Source organism: Manis javanica, chromosome 17 (genome assembly GCF_040802235.1).
Source record: "Manis javanica isolate MJ-LG chromosome 17, MJ_LKY, whole genome shotgun sequence".
NCBI classification, from domain to species: Eukaryota; Metazoa; Chordata; class Mammalia; order Pholidota; family Manidae; genus Manis; species Manis javanica.
Window position 1 is genome coordinate 58,714,545 of NC_133172.1, and position 22,727 is coordinate 58,737,271.

The following is a 22,727-nucleotide window of genomic DNA, read 5'->3' on the forward strand; positions in this document are numbered from 1 at the left end:
AAGGGTGTGACTACCACCTTAAAGGTCTATCCAACATGGGTTCCCATGAACACAAGGTTCAAGCTGCTTTCTAGCAGCTCCCAAACCAGATCCAGTGCAATTCAGAGGACAGAGGCCTCCCGGTCCTGCCAGGTGCCAGAAAACATCAACACGCAGCCCTTCACCATCCTGTGACTGTCCCCCTGGAGTCACTGTAGGTGTTTTCTGTTGCTTGTCTGCCTGTAAAAATAGAAAACAACTCTGGTATCTCTTTTCTTTAAGGTGGCACTCATCTTTCTTGGGCATTACTTTCAGCCAAGAGAAACATTGCATTTCCGGGCCCTCAGTCTTGTTTGCCCTATGGGGGTGACAGTACCCAGTGTCAGTGCCGCTTAGGAGAGCTTGTAGGTATCAGTCACCACCAGAGTGTCTGGCATACAGCTGGCCCCTGGAACATGGTATCTGGTATTGCTGTCAGCTGGTCTTTTCAGGGGGCAGAATCATCCCAGGATGGTGGGGATGGGGGGAAGCCCATCCCCTCCTGCTCCTTACTCTCTGTCCTGCATCAAAAAGCCCAACGTGGTCAAAACTGGGGGGTTTCCCAACGTGTCCTTGGATTGCTTACTGTACCGAAGCAGAAGGCCAGGTGGTACTCGATAGGAAATTCACTTCTGATGTTTGAATACACTATTATAAGTAAAGTAGTACACATTCATTAACAAATGTTCTAAACTAAAAGTAGAAAGTGCACATGAATAAAAAGAAAATGCCTCCAAACTTACCTGTGATATATAAACTCTAAGTTTAATACTTATTCTTCCAGGTTTAGATGGGTGTGAGTGGTTAGCATTGTGGTGATATTTTGGTGGAGGATTCCAGGGAATATCACAGACTGTTCTAATCGGTGCCAGGGGAGAGACGTGTCCGCAGAAGTTAGCCGTGAGACTCTGGTTAGCTTCTCTGTCACTGCGATTTTCCCCTGGGCCTCCTAAGGCCAAACAGCTCACAAGACCTGCTGAGCACAGGGCGTGTATAGGCTGAACCACCCCTGCCACATGGGAAAGCCCGATCTCCTGACCTCAGGTGGACCTCGGCGCCGCTGCAGCCCCCTGCCTTTCACACGACCCCCTCCCCTGACCAGCTGGTAACTGCCTCTTCTCCTGGGGGTCGGAAGTCACAGGTGACCTTTTCCTGTAGCCTTTTAATTTTCCCCTGACAAAATTAATTTACCCATTAGTCGTTCATTTGGTAAATGTTTGAGTGATTCAAGAGGCCACCCAGGTTAACAGAACAGACGTCACCTTGGCCTGATCCATCCCTTGCTGGGGACGAAGGGGTCAAGGATGTCGCTCAGAGCCGCACAGGGATGCGCACTGTGGTTTTGGTAGAATTTGACCACGTAACCCTACACAATGATGCGAAAATGAATTAATTTCTGTCTCCACTGTATGCCTATAGCATCTAGAATATTCTCTCATTGCTAGGATGTCATTATTTGTTTTAGGTACATTTGTAGGGCAGTGAGATTGACCAAGGTGGGCCTGGGTTGAAATTCTGGCCCTTTGTCCCAAGTATTTATCCTGGAACAATGGCTTGTCCTCCCCGAGCCTGTTTCTTGTTTCTGGGATGGGCTTTATTTACTGCCTTCCTGGTTGCATTGGCATGAGCAGCCCCTGGGACTGTGGCCGCCCGCACCAGCCCACAGCCCTGCCTTGGTCGTCCCCAGGCCTGCCGTAACCACGTGCCATAGCCGAGTAGCTTAAAGGAGCAGAAGTTTATTCTCTCACAGTTCTGGGGGCTCAAAGTCTGAATTCAGGGTGTTGGCAGGGCCCCACTCCCTCTGGAGGCCCTGGGGGAGAATCTGTACCCTCTCCCTCTCTGAGCCCCTGGTGTTTGCGGGTGCTCCTTGCTCCGAGCTCTGCCTCCAGTGGCACATGGCCGCCTTCCCTGCTGTGTGTCTCCAAATCCTCTCTTTATAAGGACTTCCGCGCTGGGTGAGGCGTACCCTAATCCAGAGTGACCTCACCTTGGTGACGGCTGCATGGGCCGTTTCCAAATAAGGTCACACTCACGGGTACCAGGGGTTAGGACTTGGACACATCCTTTGGGGGACGCGGCTCTACACATGACACATGCTCTAACTTTTGCACCTGTGTGGTGTCCCCCTTGACCCAGCTCCCCCTTCCAACTGCGGCCCAATTTCTCTGCCCCGCAGAGTGACCATCCCCAGGAGCGCTGTCTACGCTGCTGTCTCCACTGCCCCCCCTTCCCTCCACCTGTAGAGCCTGTCCCTCTGTGTTTCCCTGCCCGCCACCCACAGCAGTTCATCTTGTCACATCATGGGTGACATCTGTGTCGAGGAATCCAGCAGTCCATCCTCTGGCCTCTGTCTTGTCTTCACAGTGGCACGGGTCACAGCTGGTGCCCCCTGGCTTTTGGACCCCACACTGTCTTCATTCTTCTCCTACCTCACCATCTCCTCTCTCTCAATATTCTCTGCTGAGCCTTTGATTTCTTGGCATCTGAATGTTGGCATGTCCCAGGCAGGGCCAGTACTTAGCTGGCAGGTACCAATACCAGGGTTAAAATAGAGAGAGTCCTCAAGTGCCCTCTACCCCCGCCAGCCCCCCCAGTCCTGGAGAGTCTTGCACGGACCCCATGGGGGAGCATCCCAGTGCCCGCCAGCTGCCAGCCAGCCCCTGCATGTCCTTGTGTGGCCCTGGCCAAAGAGCATGGGCACGGCTTTCCCTGCTGTCATGCTCTCAGCCAGAAGGACAGATGCCAGGCACCTGCTGCACCCCCAGAGCAGCCTCTCTGCTGCTCTCCGGAGAAGAGCCACCACACCGTTCTGTACGGTGCTATTTGTCGCATAGCTCTGTCCTGTCAGTCAGTCCCCAGAGCTCTTGTCTTTATGTACCTACTCCTGGTGTGATCATATCCGGTCCACCCGCTTCAGAGTCTGCCTGTAAGCTGCATATTCCAGAAACATATCACCAGCCCCACCTCGCCCCTGAATGGCAGACTCGCCCCTGAATGGCAGACTGTCCTATCTCCCTGCCAGCTTGCCTGGCACCTCACCCTAGACTGTCCACAGGAGGCTTACCGCTTGGCTCTGCTGCAGTGAGTGAGTACCCGCTCACCTTATCGGTCCAGCCTGGGACGCATCTAGACTCCCCTGTCCACCCCGGCCCCCCACTGGCATTCTGCCAGCACTCTGACGTACTCTCCAGTAACTCCGACCTCGGATTCTGGGAGAGCCACGTTCCCTTCTACTTGTGCTACCCAGATGGCGAGCGCTGGGCTGGTAATATTTGTCTCCTTGCTTTCAATCCATTCCCTGCCCGGCCTTGCACCCTGGGAGCTGACCCCTGCCAACACATCCCTGGGTGCCTCTGTCAGCGGGCTGCCGTTCTACTCAGCAGAGGGGGTGTCCTGGAGGGACACTGGGCAGAGGAGAGGAGGGCGGGGAATTCCTCCCTTCTTTTCTGGAAGCATCCCTGCAATAGGGACACCCCCTCCTTCATCCCAGCTCCCACGTGGCTAAAAAGAGGTGGAGCTTTTACTGGGTTTCATGGAAAGGGCAGAATGGCATGGGTGGGCTTTGAGGACTGAATGTGGTGGGTAACTGAGGGTGGGCAGAGACGGGGCTTTCTCCAGATGGAAGGAGACCAGGTTTGGGTTTGGGTCTGGCCTTAAGCACCAGAATGTGACCTAGTGATTGCCAAATGAGTCCACGTAATAAGCGGTATACCCTGCCTAAGATCTCTTCCCCCCTTTAAAATGCATAGCTATGCTGTAAAATATACTTTGTAAAATTAAGGTATCACTGATATACACTCTTATGAAGATTTCATGAGAAAAACAATGTGGTTACAACATTCAGCCTTATTATCGAGTCCCCCCCATACCCCATTGTAGTCACTGTCTGTCAGTGTAGGAAGATGCCACAGAGTCCCTGCTTGAGTTCTCTGTGCTACACTGTCTTCGCCGTGACCACCCCCACACCATGTGCACTAATCATGATACCCCACAATCTCCTTCTCCCTCCCCTGCCCCTCCCCCTTGGTAACCGCTAGTTCCTTCTTGGAGTCTGTGAGTCTGCTGCTATTTTGTTCCTGTAGTTGCTGTAAAGTACACTTAAGTGGAAGGAAGTATTTGGGGAAAGAGTGGCACTTAACCTTTTTGAGTGACCTACTTCTTTGAGATGCTGATTAAAGTTACGGATCATCTTTCCAGAAAAAACAAAATACATGCACAGACTTACACAGACCTCCTGGTGCTTCCCCGGGGCCTGTGGGTACCTTTTCTAGAGCTTTGATTTGCCACAAGTCATCGTGGACTCCAAGCAGTTTGGCAAGGGGACTGGGGAGTCCTGAGCAGGACTTCATATCTTCAGCATTTATAATGTGCCAGCGGCTCCCTTTCCATCTGTGCCTTGAATTATTCAAATGATAGTCAAATCACAGTCTCATTCAAGATCCTTAAAGTAAAGCTACCTAACCAGAAAAGGACATGGTGTAGGTGTGTGGTGTGTGTGTGTGTGTGGTGTGGATGGGTGTGTGCATGCACATGTAAAATGCTCGGCCGGTGAGCTGGTGTGAGTGGACACTGGAAGGAGGGGTGCAGTGGGATCCCCCCCAGTGGAGAAGCTCTCCATTGTTATATCAGTAGTCAGAACATCAGAGGACCAAAGCTGCTCAATATTTCTCTTTAATTTAAAGATTAGATAATAATTCATTTAAATATTAAAGATTTGAAATGTAGCAGTGAGGGCATAGAGTAATCTCTGGTGGAGTGCTGGTCGGGACAACTGTTTTGAGAGCACTTTGGCAAATCCATCAAAATTAATGTGCACACCCCAGGTGCTTTCCCTTCTAATACTGGCCCAAGTGGGCACAGATACACATATATAGACATTTTTTATATTACTGGATATAATAGCAGGAAATCAGTCATATATGTATTATGGAACACAGAATAGGTTTTCAAAGTAGTGAAGCAGGACTATTTGAGGTTGCAGAATAATATATAAAGTGTGAAATAACAGTGAAAAGTTTTGGAGACACGGACATAATATGATAAGATACCCAAATTCTAGAAGGAAACCTATCAAATTATTAGGACTAACTGCTTTTCAGGAATTAGACTGAAGGGTGTGAAGAAGATTTCTACTTTTTGCCCCCCAAGTTTTGGTCCTATTTGAATATTTACTTACAAGTCACACAAATGTCAACGATAATTTTCTAACAACAAAAAAATCTGTTGGTTTGTATTAAGTGGGTTGACTTGTCTAACATTCTGATTTTACGTGTTTTTCTTCTATTTCAGATTCTTGATGAATTCAAAAAAGATTCTTCTGTGTTCGTCTTGGGGTGAGGCATCTGCTCCGGCTCCGGTCAGGGTGGTGGGGGTGGGTGGGGGGCTGCCTCTGGGGGTCAGGTGCTGACCTTCACAGGGACGGGTGCCCCTGACCAGGTCACTGGCCGTTTGCCTCTGGCATGGGGTAAACACAAACAGCAACACGGTTTGTGGGGTGCTGGGAGCGTGGCACAGAAAGTCCTACAGCGAAACTTGCGCGCTCCATAATCTCCTTTCCCAGAGATGGGTTTGGGAGATTACTGGTTAAGCAGGTTTGACTGAATGAAAATGAGTAGAAGGCTATAAAGTGCCCTCACATGGTGCATGGCTAGGGCTCATAAACACTGGTAATGCTATTATTGCAATGTTAAGTGCTGCAGGGCTTGTCAGGACCTTTACTGTGCTTACTAATTCCCCAAGTGCTACAGGACTTGTCAGGACCTTTACATGCTTAAAGTGTTTTGTGTTTCCCAAGCCTATCTGCTAGGGAAGAGTTGCATGGAGTCAACAGCGCCTAGAACATGATTTGTGGCACTTTGATCCAAGCCTGCTTTTTGGGATAAGCCCTCATTGATGAGGACAGTCCAGCAACTGTTCCCTCTATCATTTGTTAAACCAGAAACCCCAAGACACCAAAAAGGACATATAAAACCAACCTTGTTTTTACTTACTGCTTTAATGAAAAGATTTGTGTTAGACCATGAGGCTGGTTAGCAAAGATTAGAAACACTCTCAATTAAAGACAATAGACTTTTGGGCTCTGAGTGGCCAGTAAAGGGAGAAAGCTTAACATGTATTTATCTCCTGCATTTTAAAAAATGTACGATGTTATCCCCTTTCCCTGACTAGTGCCCAGGGAAAAGTACCAATTTCCCTGGAAAGCTCTGTTCTCAGGATGCACTTCCCTTAGAAACCAGCGCGGCTTGTGCCTGTCTGGGGAGGTCCCGTTTTTCCCGTAGCCACCCACATGGTCCAGGAGGCCATCTGTCAGCCGGCCGTGGGGAGTCTCCCCTAATACCCGGTGAAGGGCTCCCTTGTCTCAAGTGGCAGATTCTCCCATCGGTGCACCTTGCTTGCTCCAGGTCTTGCCTATTCCAGCTGATTCTCTCCATCCACCTGGAGTCTAGGGTGAGGGGTCACCTGGCCCCCACTCTTGCGTCAGAGCCCTTGGAGGCTCAGCCAGCTCTGGATGGTGGCTTCTGAGGAGACCCGTTGATGCGGCCCTTGTTCCTTGTCCAGTGCCAGCTGCCCCTAAGCACTGCTCACACCCAGCCCTGCCCACCCCCGCCAGGCACGCTGTGTCCCTGGACGCTCCCTGCCACCCCTTTTCCTCTGGGCCTTCTGCAGGGATGTTTCCCTTTGCCTGAGACCCTTTCCACCTTCTCCTTGCTAACCCCCCCTCATTCCCTGAGACTCCATTAGAGGCTTCTTCCTCCAGGAAGCCTCCCTGGCCCTCCAGGTCTGGATTTGGGCCCTGCCTCTCTGCTGTCTCCTCATCTCCCGCACACACTCTATGTGACTGCCTGGCTTGCCTGACGCCCCTGAGGCCACACTCCCCAAGGTGCTTCTCAGCTCACAGGGGCCCCGGAAAGCCGCTCAGTGCAGATTCCAGGGCCTGTCCTCTGGCGTCAGGGCCCCTCTGGACCCTCCTAGGGCGGGGAAGGCATCCCGGCACCTCCGTCTTCCCATCGACCAGGCTCCAAGCCGGCTCGAGGAGGGCTGCCAGGCGTCTGGTGGCGGGCTGCCTGCGCAGCTGGCCTGCGGGCCGCATCGCCTCCTGCCCCCGTCGAGTGTGTCCATCTCTAAACGCCCTTCCTTTCCCGAGGGCAGCAACACCGACCGGCCGGATGCCTCCGCTGTGCGCCTGCTCGACTTCCAGCGGTTTCTGCTACATGAGCAGCAGGTGAGGGAACCGCGGGGCCGGGGAGCTGGGCGGCGCTGCGCGGACGGGTCTCATCTCGCCACCCGCCACCTGCCACCCTCCACCTGCCTTCCTCTGGAAACCGCTTCAGTCCCCCTGTCCAGTGGCGCTCCCGTGTCTTAGACTCTGGAATGAGAATAGCCTCATCTCAGCCGCCTTGCAAGCCGCACACTGAGGAAGGAGGGGATGTGAGGATACCCCAGGGCGGGCGGCTGTGTCCCCACCTGGCCGGCTTCTCCTCCTCCTGCGTCATCTCAGGTGTCCCTCCCCTGGAAGCCTCTCCTGACTGGTGGGAGGACGTGACCAGGCAGGCGAGGTCCTGGGGGACAAGACAGCAGGGCCGTCCTCGAACAAATGGCGCACGGGGAAGTCCTGAGCAGTGCAGAGGGAAGCAGCTTGGTGCTGGGCGGTGGTTCTCACTGGTGGTTTTGCCCTGCAGGCGGTATTCGGCATGTCTGGAGACATTTTTGGTTGTCATCACTGGGGGTGCTGCGGCAGCTAGGGGGCACAAGTCAGGGATGTAGCTCAGCCTCCTAAAATGCACAGGTCGCCCCTCCCAGTTCCAATGTCGGTAGTGTGTGGCTGAGAAACTCCGAGTCACTGAGATAAACCTGGGATCCTCTGATTAGCTGTATGACCTCAGGCAGGTAGATTGACCATTCTGTGCCCAGTTTCCTCTTCTTTAAATGGGGATGAGAACCCTCCCCTCCAGAATTCAGGGATCAGAGACTGCATTGATCTGTGTGTGTATGTATAAATATGTGTATACGTGCATGGTCATGTGTATTTAAAATTTTTATAGGTGTCACTGGAGGCTTATCTTTTTTTGCCTTTAATTTTTTGGATTTTTTTTGTTTTTAAATAGGCCTTATTTTTAAGAGCAGTTTGAGGATCACAGCAGTATTCAGTTCATTTACTTTTCAAAAAAGTTTGTATTGCAGAACATGTCAAGCATACACAGAAGCAGGCAGGCATCATGAATCACCATGTACCCATTACTCAGATTAAAAAATTATGAATGTTCTGACAATTTTATTTCATCTCTCTTCCATCTCCACACCCATGTGCTTCCCCCTTTCCTTCCTTCTTCGCTTCTGTGCCAGAACATTCTATAGTAATATCACTTCATTTGTAAATACTTTTGTATCTCTTTTATACATCCGTACTTAACTTTTCTTTTTTTTAAAACAAAACATAACCGTAATACTCCCATTGCACTTTACACAATCAACACTAATTTCTCCATGTCAGCTGATGCACATCCCGTGTTCAGATTTTATGGACTGTGGAGAAAATAACGAACAGATACATGCCTTGCTGGAGGCCAGGCACCGGGGGTAACACACGGAGTTACATGATAAATGGGGCATTGGGAGGTCAGCCTTCCCTGCGCGGGGCTGAAGGAGAGTGATGGAGAGGAGGCTTGTTGGCCCCGCCTGAGACTGGCCGAGGGGAAGTGGGGTGCGGGGGTGACTGTATTCTTTGTGCACAATTCGGTGCAAGGTCCGGTGCTACCAGTGAAGGGCAGCCGAAGGGGCACGTCCCACTCACCCATTGCTCTTCCTTGCACTGAATTGCTCAGTTTTGTAGGGAGCTATTGAAGTTCAATGGTTTAACCCTGGGGAACAAATAGCCTTATCTCCTGGAATTCCCCACCTACACTTCTGGTTTGGTTTATTACATGGGAACCTCAGGCTCTCCCAGCCCTGGTCCCTTCTCTGGGCTGCCCTCAGATGAGGTTAAGAGTCAGGAGCAGAGTTCAGGAGCTCACTCCCCGCACATGGGGAGCTGGGACCCGGGGATCTGTGTGAGCTTGCGATGTAAAGGATCGGGACCCTGAGCCATCAGCCTTGCAGACCCTTAATGGCCCGTGTGCCTGGAGCCCTGTGGGATGGTGGCATGAGCAGAGCCGGTCATCTAGGACTTTTGGGGCAATGGATGTTCACATGTGGAATAATCACTGTGGCACCTGGTGTGGAAATCATAAGCTTTTTAGAAAACACTCTGGCAGTATGCAATTAAAATGGAAGCTTTGAGAAAAGGTTTATATACTTTGCTTAAGTAAGTGCCCTCCCAGGAACTTATCCTAAAGAAATAATGGAGCATTTTTAATAGAAATGAAAATGTGAAACTAACCTAAATTTCCTTTGGGGGACTGGCTAGATATGCCACAGCCTAGCCCTGGGTGGGTCGGGTGATGCTGTAGAAAGGGGGTTAAAAGGCAGACCCCTGAACCGCTGTTCCCAGGCTGGTCTCGGGCTCATTGCTGGGCCAAGCTACTGAATGACTTGAGACCTCAGTTTCCCCGTGCATGAAACACGGAGAATAATATTTATCTACTGGGGTTTGTGTGTTCGTAGGCTTAGCACGGGGCCTGGTATGCAGCGCATGCCTGGGGTTGGTGGCTGTCACCATTACACCCTCACCATTTCCATTCTTAAACCTGGAACAGTACCCCACACCAAGCAGAACATTTTTTTTTTTTTTTTTTTCAGAACATTTTTTTAACCCCCAGAATGTTTGTATTTTAAGATCCTTTAGGTAGAAGATTTCTTCATTCACAACCAGTCTAGTTCTAAGTTGTAATAGCTAAGTATACCGTATGTTAAGTTGTAATAGCTAAGTATACCGTATGTTAAGTTGTAATAGCTAAGTATACCATATGTTAAGTTGTAATAGCTAGGTATACTGTATGTTTTAATAAATGTGAAAGCTCTTCAGAACAAGGAAGGAGGAAGCTTCTGGCCTTTTGGGGCATGTAGGTGTGGCAGGGTGTTTGCATTAAGTATCCTTCAATTTGAGTGTCACCTTCTAGTATTCAAAGACTATAACACCCCTATATTCAAATGAGGTCGCTGTCTCCCAGCCTCCTGGTGTTTTGCGTCCCTTATCCAAGTGATTTGCAAGAACCGTCCGGGAGGCTATTGGCCGATTTGCACTCAGGTGCCAGGGAAGTCAGTTCTTCACATTGTCGTTTGTATCTGTCCCGAGGCTTTTCTGAATTTCAGGCATCTTGGTCTAGTCCTTCCCTTCCAACCATGCACATACCTGGTAGCACATTTGTTTTTATTATTCTTAAAGTAAGAGGCTTTAAAATACAGAGAACATTAGTCAAAGTTGAATCTGTATGTTATGGTTCATGCTTTTGCTTATGAATATTTGGGGTCTTAGGGTTTAGAGAGGAAAACAATAAAGTTACTTTATATAATGTAGCCTTTTTCTAAAGGGCTGCTGAATTTCTAAGATCTTGCAGAAGCTGTTTTTGAACTGGTCATGTGTATTTCAGACGTTATCAGCGGCTGAGCAGCATTACTTGGCCTACTCTTTGAAAGAGGGTGTATTTTATGTCACTTTTCCAAAGTGTAGGTATTTGGAACCCTGACTCTGTTATGTACTGGATGTAAACAACTTGGAATCATCATCAACATCTGGAGCCTCTATTTCCTTGTCTCTAAAATGATGATGTGCAGAGTTGTATGGGCTGAACAAGATGACCGTAGGAAGATGAGAATCATTCTCACAAGGTGCCATTTCCATTCTTGCACCTGGAACAGTACCCCACACCAAGGAGAACAGTTTTTGAGCACTTCCTATTTACCAGGGTCTGTGTTAGCATGTAGCCTTATCTCATGCAGCCCCTCACAGAAGCTCTGCATAGGTGTTATTATTTCCATGTAATGGCAGAGGAGGCACGGAGAGGGTATGTAACTTGCCCGGGGTGAGCAGGATGAGTAACCCCCGTGGTCTGACGTAATCGTGCCCCCTGGCCGCCTCATGCTAACAAAATGTAGAGTAACAAAAAGAACTAAAGCAGAGCAAGAGTCAGGAAACAACGGCCTATGGGTCACATCTGGCCCACCTCTCGTTTTTGTAAGTAAGTTTTATTAGAGCACAGCTTTGTCTATCTGTATCATCTGTGGTTCCTTTCACACGATAATAGCAGAACGGAATGGTTATGACCGAAAACCTAAAACATTTACTCTCTGGTCCTACACAGGAAGAGTTTGCCGTGTACACAGTGAGGCCCCGACATGCGGCAACCGGGCCGCACATGCTTCCAGAATACGTCCACATGTTGGTCTTTGATTGAAACTGTGAGCTGACAGATGAAGAAGTTTGCGTCCTCTTTTTGATGATTTCTTGTTCTCGTTATCATTCTGAAGGAGCTGTGGGCTCAGGATCTGAACAAAGTCCGCGAGCGGATGACAAAGTTTATTGACGACACCATGAGGGAAACTGCCGAGCCCTTCTTGTTTGTGGATGAGGTGAGTGGGCTCCTTGTCTTGGTGTTACTTTTTGATTTGTCTGTGTCCTCTGAAGTTTACTTTTCTGGTTCTGTTTTCTTGGAGAGCTCTCCTGTCAGAGGACCTCTTGGTTGAGAGCTGGTTTTCTTCCAGGTTCTGAATTATCACAGCTTTTCATTTTCTCATCTTCCCGGTTAAGACTGCAGAGCCTGGGTGGCTTCTTCATTCTCGCCACTAGAGGGCGCCTGCTGCACGGGAGCGTCTAACCATTGTATTCACAAAAGGGGGTGCCTGTGAGCAGCAGAAATGATTGCATTTGGCCCTGAGTGAGATGGCAGGGGAGGTGGGACTGAGGGGCAGCTGGGGAGCTCCTGCCACGTGTAATGATGTGCCCAAGCAGCAGGGTGTAGCCTCAGTGTCACTCAATCTTTCATTTTTTTTTTAAGGGGTCAGGAATTGCAATATGAAATATCCTGCCTTTTAGATGTTATGATACTGGTAACGTTCTATTTCTCAGGTTGGGGTGGTAGGTTTAAAAAATGTTCATGGTATTATTATGCATTAAAGCTTATATATGGGAGATGTATACTCTTGTAGTATCATATATTTTAGGTTACACGTTAAAAAGGAAAATATTGTGTCGGAAAATAAGCACATGTCTATACACCCTACTGTACTGAAAGCTCGGGCAGCTGAGGTCTGCAGACCATCTGCTGAGTTCACGGATCAGAGCGACCTTCCCCGTGTTGGCACAGACTGAAGGAGCCAGGCAGCAGACACCCACACAGCCACCGTGATGGTTTTGTCTTTGTGTTTGTGGCTCTCCTAGTTCCTCACGTACCTGTTTTCCCGGGAGAACAGCATCTGGGATGAGAAGTATGACGTGGTGGACATGCAGGACATGAATAATCCCTTGTCCCATTACTGGATCTCCTCCTCACACAACACGTGCGTTTCACCACGAGGCTGGGCTAGGTGGGGCCACTGAAGGGCGATCTGGGGGCAGGGGTGTCCAGTGGGCTGCTCTGGCCAAGCGTGTGCGAGGTGAGAGGTGGGCGGAGTATGGCGCCATGCTTCCCAGACTGGATGTACAGGAGCTTTTGGAAGAGGTGGGTAGGTGCACCTCCCTTTCCTAGTTGGCAATGCAATAAAAAAATAGTCCTTTTTCTGTGGCCCTAAGAAGCAAGTCAGCAAAGCTGGTGTTTACAGTTTGGGCATCTCAAGGCAGCCACAGCAAAGCAGCTGAATCAGTCACGGAACTGATGTTTACTCAGTGTCTGCCCTGTGCCAGGCCTTGTGCTTGTAGGGTGTGGCATACACAGCAGAGAAGGGGCGGAGCAGCCCCCCGTCCTCATGTGCTGCGAGGGAAAAGGGCCTCCTTTGTGTCTTAACAAACAGAAATTGGTGAGCGAAGAACAGTGGTGAGGCAAGGATGAGGGTTTCAGACTGAGGAACAGCATGTGCAAAGGCCCAGGACAGAAAGGAGTGACAGGTGTCTGTTATGACTAGACTGTGCAATCCAGGGGGTGAATGGCAGGAGAGGAGGCCGTCAGGGTCAGCTTGAGTGGCATCTTTTAAATCACCCTGAGAGCGGTGGCACTGCAGCCACAGATGGCTTTTCATCCAGAGAGCCACATGCCCACATTTACATCTTTGGAAGATACCCCGATTGCAAAAGAGTAGATTGGGAGGGAGAAATGGATGTTGCGCTCAAGTCCCAATAGTTTGCCTTAAAAGGCAAGGAGGGTGGAGGCCGTGCGGGCAGCCAGAGGGCTGTCGGCTGGTACGTCCCCTGGTGCGTTCCAGGCAGGAGTTGGAGGGAAGGCCTTTTAAGTTCATCTCCGGACATTTGGGGAGGTGGAATCTTTTTCAGGGGCCAGCTGAGTTCCTGGTTCTCCCTCCCCACCGTGTCCATTGGCTTTAGAGTTTGTGTCCTAGAATGGTGAATTCTGCCACTCAGAAGACGGTTAAGGAACATAAAGTGAAAAAGGGGAGACGTGGTGAGGAGCGAGCTATTTTCATGTCAGCTCTGGTGGGCGTAGTTCTTAGTGTAGTGCATTTACCAGGAGTTGCAGGACACCCACCTGTGCCTGGCCTGGTGCCCTGACATGGAAATGATGGGCCATCTCTGCCCTGTCTAGACCGAGGGCCCAGGGCACAGCCATGGGGGGCAGTCACTAAGCTGCCATCACATGTCAGTCTCACTCCTGACACCTCCTGACCAAGTTCTTGAGAGAACACACAGTCTCAGCCCTCCGCCGGGGTTACCCGGCTGGCCTTGGTCACATCCTGTGATCGTGGCCTGAGTCGAGGCTCGTGACTGGCCCAGATCCTAACCATGGTCGGTCTAGACGGGAGGAGCTCAGGATGTGGGGGCTGGGGTTGAGCCGCTGCCCAAGGGCATCCTGGAAGCAGGCTTGCCCCCTTATGGCCGTGCCTCCCGTCCAGGTACCTCACGGGCGACCAGCTGCGGAGCGAGTCGTCCACGGAAGCCTACGTCCGCTGCCTGCGAATGGGCTGCCGCTGCATTGAGCGTGAGTGCCTTGCCCAGGCGGGGGCGACAGGAGCAGCGCGCCGAGGCTGGCGCTGTGGTGGCTCAAAGCTTCTTTTGTTTGAAGCGCCTTAGTAGTGGGGATGGGCGGGACGGGCGGGGGAACACCCAGGTGCGCACAGCATCTGGGGTGGGGGACGTGGCTACCGACAGCCAGGGATGTTTCCCCAGAAGACAGCTGTCCCCAAGATGAGGACTGGTGTCAGCCCAGCCAGGCTGGAGCCACAAATCCGTGGGCAGCAGGCTTGGGTGCCTAGAAGGTGCCCTACACACTGGCCGGGCCGGGCGGCCAGTAGTGATGCCCCCTGTGTTTCAGCAGCTGGCCCTGCTGGGGGTGCCGCCCGGACCGTTCTTTCCCAGATGCCCCTGCGGGTGATGAGGAGCATCCGCTCTGCCTGGAGCCGGCTGCTTGCTCCCTTCCTGCCTCTCGCCCTCCCGGCCTGGCCTCACCAGCAAAGCTTGGAGACGTTTTGGGCTGAGGAAAGGCCTGAACCCCTGATCTAGGCTCCGCTTTTACCAAAATCATTTGTCATGGTATCAGTCTTCAGTGGCGCTTATCCCTACACTCTGTCACCACATTTGTGGTCTCTTCCCCTGCAGGAAAGGGCAAATGTGAAAAAATCATGTTTGATACTGTCAGCTCCTGTTACCTTTGGGGGTTGAAAATATAGGGGTTGTTCACCTTCTACTACTCTAGTTCTGTTTGACTATTTTACCATACATAAACCTTTAAAAATAAATTTCCCACTGCTGTGTATTATTTCCACTAGCAGATAAAGCAAGCCAAAGATTAGATAAGTGAAATCAGAAAAAAGAAACCCACCTTGCAAATATTTTTAGAAAAGAAACATTTGAACTAGTTTCTTTGGGGCACAGGGACCTTTTAATTAAATAACCAAAATCTTGCTGCTGTAACTGCACAGGTGGCCCATCCTCATGATGGGGGGCCCCGAGGGTAGTTACTGGGTCAGGCCCCCCATTCTCTGGAAGCCGCAGCTGATCTCCTGGCTGTTGTGAGGGGACCGGTGAGGTGGGGACCGGCGGGTCAGGTGCTCAGGCCGCACGTTTCTCCCCTAGTGGACTGCTGGGATGGGCCTGATGGGAGGCCCATCATCTACCACGGCTGGACACGGACCACCAAGATCAAGTTCGATGACGTTGTGCAGGCCATCAAAGACCACGCCTTTGTCACCTCAAGGTCGGTTGGCTGGTTTCCCAGAGGTTTGCCTGCAAGGGGAAGGCAGCAAGGGCTGGGCAGACAGACCCCCCCACTCAACCCCTCCACCTGCCGCCGCCCCAGCCAGAGCTCCATCTTGGCCAGAGTCATTGCCAGCAAGGCCTCAGCCATTGGCGCCTCCTGCAGGCCAAGGGCACAGGTCACTCCCCGGCGCTGGAGCCTGGAGGAGCCGGATGCTAGGAAACCCTGTGGCTGTTCCGTGCTGTCTTACCCCCTTGCTGAGTGGCCTGGCCCCTCTGCCGGGAAAGCACAGATGGAGTGAGTGCCTCGCCCTCTGACCGGCCCCTGCGCCTGCAGCTTCCCCGTGATCCTGTCCATCGAGGAGCACTGTGGTGTGGAGCAGCAGCGCCACATGGCCAGGGTGTTCAAGGAGGTGTTTGGCGACATGCTGCTGATGAAGCCCACGGAGGCCAGTGCTGACCAGCTGCCCTCGCCCAGCCAGCTGCGGGAGAAGATCATCATCAAGGTGGGTGGCGTTCATTCAGGAGAGCCAGCGGCTCCAGGCACCGGCTCCAGGTTCTGCCGCCCCCTTACTAAGTCTGTGCATGACCCCGGGCGAGGTCCTCTAGCCTCTTGGTGCCTCTGTCCTGGCTGCTCTTGGGGGGTTAATATTAGAAACCCCCACATTCTCTCTGAACGTACTGTGAAGGGATGTGCAAGAGGCTTAGAATGGTGCCCATTCCAGAGTAGGTGCCACGTAAATGCTGACTCACTATTAGTCATTCATTCTTTTGGCGAACCTGCAGCGTGCCCCTCTTGGAGTCAGGCCTGTGGGACGTTCTAGGAGGTGTGCCTGTGCCCCAGGCACTTTCTCTCGGGGGCACCCAGTCTAGTGGGTGAGGCAGATTGGCAGTGCACGGTTGCTCAGAAAGGCACTGGGGACGGTGTGGGTGGTGTACCAGGTGTTCTGGGGACAGAGGAGTGATCAGTCGTACCCCAGAGTGCCAGGCAGGGGCTGCCGTTAGGGCATTTGTATTACAGACATTAAAAGACCAGATGGATGGTGGCTTGCAGCATCCAAGAGTTTATTTCCTTCTCATTGGAGGGACAGGGTTCTAGAAGCATGGAACTCTGGCCCAAAAGGTTATCCAGGGACCCGGGGTCCTCTCCTCTTATTCCACAGTCTCCCACGGAAGGGGCTTTCAACTGGGGTCCCACAGACCCCCGAAGAATCAGAGAGAGACTGGAAGGGGTGTACTGTGTAAACTTTGGGGGAAAAAATATGCCTCTTTATTTTTATTAACCAGTAAGTAAAACTTAACATTTCCTTCCATTATGAATGTTGGCAATAAGCCACTGGGAGCTTTGACACCAACAGAAATCACGAACATTTTCATGCCACATGTGTTTGTTGCAAATACCTCAAAATAATGCATTCATCACTACTTTGAAATTATGGTGGTTATTAGCTCTGCCTCTAGATCTTATGAGATGTTAATAAAGAGGCACGCCTATTATATATTGCAAATATCTTTAATTTAGTAGCTTAATAATTGTGTTTCAGTAAAATTAATTTCTCTTATCATAATAAACATTATTCTCAGGAAAGGGTCTGTGGTCTTCCCCAGACTTCAGGGCAGGTCCATGACACGGAAATAGTGATGGCTCTGCCCCAGGGCATCATCATGTGGGGAAAGTGCCTCAGTTTGTAAAGGAAATGTGAGGGTATCGAGGGCCAGCGATTTCTGGTAAGCAACGAGATGCTATATACAGGTCCTCCTGTGCATTAGAATGCAGTCACATGACCACACCACCTGCCAGGGAGGCTGAATATGAGCGGTTAGCTGGGCAGCCATTAGTGGAAGGAGGCGGATCGATTTCACTGATAACAAACAGGTTCCTGTGAAGGACGGACAGGTGTTGACCCCGCAGAGAAGGAGCGGTGCCCTTCAGGTTGGGGGAGTTACATCGTAAAAGTGTGGTGGTGTGAACATGTGATGCACCCCCTAGACTGTGACCAGACCCCAGGGTGCACTGGGAACAATCCCTACTAGCCATGGGGTCACGGTGTCTAGTGGGGAGACGGAGCCTTCAGGAGAGAAGCCTCAAAACCAGACATTGTGAGGGGGCTTTGGTGGAGGCCCGTCCAGACAAATGCTGTCACCTGCCCAGGGTCGCAGAGCCACAAGGGCAGCAGCTGTGCTGTCTGCACCCAGGCCTCCTAGGTCTGCCTCCTTCCGCTACCCTGCATGGCCATGCCCGCTGGGCTGGCTCTGCTCCTGCCTTCCGCTCCGTGGGCTGGAGAATGCTGGGCACGTGGAGGGTGCCACCGACTCACCTAGGGGTATCGAGCCCGTGCTCTCTGCCGAGCACTGTTCAGGCCTGGGAGGTTCCGTGGGGAACCAAGCCAAGTCCCTGCCCTCCAGGCCTTATATTCGAGCAGGGAAGTCAGAAGACAAACAGGTGGACACATAGATACCCACAGGGCTAAGCGCAGGAGAAAGCTACCTACCAGGGTGGTGACAGGGGAAGGGACCTGTGGCAACTTTCAGATCAGGTGGTCAAGGAAAGCTCCTCTGAGGAGGTGACCCAGAGCCAAATGCAGGTAGAGAGAAGTCAGCAGCGAGAACACCGTGCAGAGGTCCTGGGTGGGCCGTTGCCGATGGAGGCCAGTCGGCTGGTGAATGCTCACTGCATCCCATGCCGGGGTCTCCAGGGAGACAGACTGTGTGCATGTTTTCCCCTCAGCATAAGAAGCTGGGCCCCCGAGGTGACGTGGATGTCAACATGGAGGACAAGAAAGATGAGCACAAGCAGCAGGGAGAGCTGTACATGTGGGATCCCATCGACCAGGTGGGACTTCTTGCAGCCCTTCTCAGAGCCTTGCCCATGTCCGAGCCTGCTGGGGAGCTCTGGGGATGCTCCTGTCCTGCTCCCGTTGACCCAAGTGAATTTATTGTTACAATGAAACTTGATTTTTCTTTTGTTTTAATGATGTTTTAGTATGAAATAATTTTATATTCAGTAGAATATGCTGTGTATTTACACACACACACACACACACACACACACACACACACACACACACACACACACAGATACAGAGAGGTCTCATAAACCTTCACCCAGCTCTCCCCAAAACTAACATCGCATATCACCAGAGTATAATTATGGTGGCCAGGAGATGAACGTGGTTCAAAACTTCTAGTTCAAAGACCTTATTCCAGTTTCACCAGTTGGTCCACCGGCGTCCTTTTCCTGGCCTAGGATCCAGTCTAGGATTCGATAATTAGTTGTCCTGACTCCTTGGTATCCTCCAATCTGGGGCGGTTCCATTGAAACCTTATTTTTTTGGGGAGATAAGGCATTTGAGCACTGATGCCACTTCTCATATCCTTTAACCTAAGGTACAAATTCATTAATGTAAAAATTCATTAAGGTACAAATTAAATTAATGGTTAAGTTAATGACTAAACCATTAATTTGATGGTTACAATTCAATGTTGAAGAAAGGGTCTCTAGGCAGACTGGCTGAGAAAAATCCCGAAAGTCTTAAAAAGGGGATGAAATAGAAAAATACAGTCATTAGGATACAAAAAAACAAACCCACCATTCATAAGAGGCTTCAGATTAAATAAACATGAAATAGAAAATTGATATTAAGTTGTATCTACCCTCAGAGACACTGTATAGAAGGTCCTGAAAATGCCGAATTAACCCAAAATAAATAGGTGATTTAAGAGAAATATCTCAGGGGGCAGTGTCCGTGAAGTGACTGCAAATGTCTTTGAACGTTGGGGAACACGCGTCCCCAGTGAATGCTGGGGTGAAGCCAGGCAGGGGCCCTGGACCCCAGTGTTGACGGGCGGAGGCTCCGAGGGAGAGCTCATGCTGGGGTCACTTTCCAGAAGTGGACTCGGCACTACTGCGCCGTCGCCGACGCCAAGCTGTCCTTCAGCGATGACATTGAACAGAACGTGGACGAGGAGCTGCCCCAGGTGGGTGGGGACCTCACTGTCCCTTTGGTCCTGTGGCCTGCAGCCCGGGACATCCTCAGCCCCAGGAGCCGCCTCTTTGGGTACCAGGGCCTGCCTCACTGTTCTCTGATTGGCTGGCTGGCCCAGGCGCTTAACCAATGAGGTTCAAGGGTCTTTCCTGAGCTTGGGAGAGCCTCCTTGCCCTGTGCTGCTCGCTTGGAGGGCCCCTGCTCTGCCTAGCCCGCCCCCTGGCCTGCTTCTGGGCTGTCCTGCCCTCCGCCCTCAGGCTGTTGGCCATCCTTGGTCTCATAAACCTTCACCTGGTCCTTAAGCGCAGCCCCTAGGGCAGTGTGGCTTTCAGATTTTCTGCACATTTGACCTGAGGCTTGTATGGGGACCCCTCACCCCACATCCCAGGACTTCAGGAGGCTGCCATAAAGGGGGTCTGTTGGGAGTTAGGAGGCAGGCAGGGGGTCTTGGAGTGGGGACGAGCGGAGACCAGCGTCCGTTCTCTGGGCCTGAGGCAGCATGTGTAGAGGGAACAGGTGCTGGGGGTCTGGTGCAGGTTTTCAGAAGCCCCTCCTCTCCTTGTGGCCCAGGACACGCCCCCCACAGAGCTGCATTTTGGGGAGAAGTGGTTCCACAAGAAGGTGGAGAAGAGGGTAAGTGCAGAGAAGCTGCTGCAGGAATACTGTGCCGAGACCGGGGCCAAGGACGGGACATTCCTGGTGCGGGAGAGCAAGACCTTCCCCAACGACTACACCCTGTCCTTCTGGTAAGGCCCCTTGGCGCCGTGCCGCCTTCCCCTCGCAGCTGGCAGGATGGAGGGCGTGGGGAGTGGTGTGAGATGAGGCTGGACTCTACGGGCCTGGACTCGACTCCCGACTCAGTTAGCAAGCTGGTCGAGGTGGGGCAAGGGTGAGGCAGGCGAGGCCTGAAAAACATGGTAATCAAGGTTAGGGTATTTCAATGCAATAGTCAATGTGAAAAAATCAAAAGTAATGCAAAAAAAAAATTGTGATAACAAAATATCAACATTTTAAATAAAGACAGGATCTGACCCCGTACTTAAGACAATGTGACCTCATTCACCTACTCCCAGTCCTGGCCCTGGAGAAGGTGGTGTGACCTCGTGCAAGTTCACTCAACCTCCTGGAATCTCCATCTCCTAGCCTCTAAAGTAGAGATTTTGTGGAGCTGTTGTGAGCTTTCTCATTCAGTCATTCACTCATTCATCTGTGCCTTCATTCATTAGAAGATAACTATTGATGCCTGCTCTGTGCTAGGCACAGCAATTTAGCAGTGAGCACCCCAATGAGGTCTCTCTGATGGCGATTAGTCTGTTGCGCGAGGTGGACAGTGAGAAAGGAACTATGCAAATCATACCTAATTGTAGTTGTGATAAGTATGATGAGGAAAATGCAAGATACTATGAAAATCTGTGAGAGGGGATCTAATGTAATGCTGGTCAAGGGAGACATTGTGAAGAAAGTGATGTTTAAGTTGAGATCCAAAGGATAAAAATTAAGGCAACATACAAATGATAGTGATGGTCAAAGCCTATAAGATGCTTACTATGAGCCAGATAGCATTCCGGGCACATTGTGTGTGTGATCTTGCTGCATTCCCAGGACAACTCTGTGAGGACTGACCACAGGGATGATAATACGGAGGCTCAGAGAGGACAGGTCAGTTGTTCAACATCACTCAGCTCTCAAGTGGCAGAGTCAGATTTTGAACCCAGGCTGCCTGGCTCCAGAGTGGAAGTTATGTAGGTAAAAGTGAGTGGAGGAAATAGGTAGAATGTTCTGGAATCCAGCCTGTGCTAAAGTCCCAGGCCTGCTCTAAGAGCAGAGGCGGCCTGTGTGGCCACACGCAGTGTCCACCCTCAGGGCCCTGGCTGCGGGTCTGGCCCGACCTGGTCTCTGATGCCCCGGGTGCGGGAAGGGCCTGCTGGTCGAGCCCGGGCGCTGATGTTGGCCCTTTCCCCGCAGGCGGTCTGGCCGGGTCCAGCACTGCCGGATCCGCTCCACCATGGAGGGTGGGACCATGAAGTACTACCTGACTGACAACCTCATGTTCACCAGCATCTACGCCCTCATCCAGCACTATCGCGAGACGCACCTGCGCTGTGCCGAGTTCGAGCTCCGGCTCACCGACCCCGTGCCCAACCCCAACCCACACGAGTCGAAGCCGTACGTAATCTTCCTGGATCTTCCTGCTTGTCAGAGCTCATTCCTGTTCTGAAAGCTAGCAAGCGAAAGGAAACTGTGAGGGTTTTTCCTTGATTTTTTATGCAGTAATGTGAGTGCCAGTTATGCCTTGCAAAGGGTTGAACAATTCTGGAAACGAAGAAAAAAATAATTTTTAGGCAGAAGGCCACTAAAATACACATTTCTGGGGAAATCATCTAACTTACTTTTTTTTTTTTTTTTACTTGTCATATTCACATGGATTGCCTTTTAAAATTTGTACTTTACATCTTTAACCAAAAACCAAACCATAACTTCTCCAACACTGTGTACCTGTGCTGCCTGCCTCTGATTCTGAGATGCCCTGTGGGTGACTGCCGCTCGCTGGCCCTGGCTGGCCCTTTAGAGTCAGGCGGTGGGTACAGAAAAGCGATTTATTCTCTTGTGCTCCAGGCAGGCCCACTACACGAATGTTTTCCCCCCAGCCTGTACCTTGGTGGGCTTCTAAACAATTGCTGCCTTCTGAGGCCTTTCTGGGTGGGGAGGCCCACCGTGTCACATGCACGTGTTCTGGGCCACGTGTCAGGTGTGTTTGGAGCCAGCAGTTCGTCTTCTGTAGGTGACCCTCTCACTTGGCCGGTTCCCTGGCCTGTGTTGCAGGTGGTATTACGATGGGCTGAGTCGCGGGGAAGCGGAGGACATGCTAATGAGGGTCCCCCGGGACGGGGCCTTCCTGATCCGGAAGAGGGAAGGTAGCGACTCCTACGCCATCACCTTCAGGTAAGCACCGGGCTCGCCAGGGAGACTCACTCAGCAAGGTCAGGCGTGGAGAGCCACGGGGGACCTTCAGGCGGCAGTTCAGCCCGCAGTGTCCTCTCCCGAGGGCGTCAGCAACGGTGGTGGCAGCAGTAATAGAGAGAGCAGCCTAACGCTGCCACGGGCTTTCCACGTGCCGGGCACTGGTCTGTGTTCTTGACAGTAATGCGTTCGATGCCAACTCCTCTTCTGACAACTCTGGGGCCACCGTGCTTGTTTCTCAGGGGAGGAGACCTATGTCTAGTGAGGTTGGGTAACTCGCAGGAACATGCAGCCGGTAAGAGGTGGAACTGGGACTCCAACCCAGGCAGCCCTGGCAGCCCGGATCGGTGGTGGTAGAGATCCGATTTCCTCCCGTTTGTGCTTGCCAGCCAACACTGCTGGTGGGAAGGCCTTGTGGACCAGCCACCTGCGGGACGGCGGTCCTCTAATTTATCCACCAGCGCGGTGTCGTGGGGGTTCAGACGCAGGCCGTCAGACCGCCCCTCTCTCTCCTCTGTGCCAGTGTGTTC

At 51.6% G+C, this 22,727-nt stretch overlaps 1 protein-coding gene across 3 annotated transcripts in view; it reads left to right on the plus strand.

The window, feature by feature from the left end:
* Positions 1-22,727, plus strand: part of PLCG2 (phospholipase C gamma 2) — a 142,882-nt gene that overhangs the window by 81,363 nt on the left and 38,792 nt on the right. For all 3 annotated transcript variants that reach the window (XM_036993778.2, XM_036993779.2, XM_036993777.2), the window contains 12 exons: positions 5,308-5,351; positions 7,168-7,240; positions 11,422-11,523; positions 12,332-12,450; positions 13,951-14,036; positions 15,131-15,251; positions 15,588-15,756; positions 17,979-18,083; positions 19,139-19,228; positions 19,807-19,982; positions 21,202-21,402; positions 22,060-22,179. In XM_036993778.2, coding sequence (XP_036849673.2) covers positions 5,308-5,351; positions 7,168-7,240; positions 11,422-11,523; positions 12,332-12,450; positions 13,951-14,036; positions 15,131-15,251; positions 15,588-15,756; positions 17,979-18,083; positions 19,139-19,228; positions 19,807-19,982; positions 21,202-21,402; positions 22,060-22,179 — 1,406 coding nt within the window. The remainder of the gene's footprint in view (positions 1-5,307; positions 5,352-7,167; positions 7,241-11,421; positions 11,524-12,331; positions 12,451-13,950; positions 14,037-15,130; positions 15,252-15,587; positions 15,757-17,978; positions 18,084-19,138; positions 19,229-19,806; positions 19,983-21,201; positions 21,403-22,059; positions 22,180-22,727) is intronic.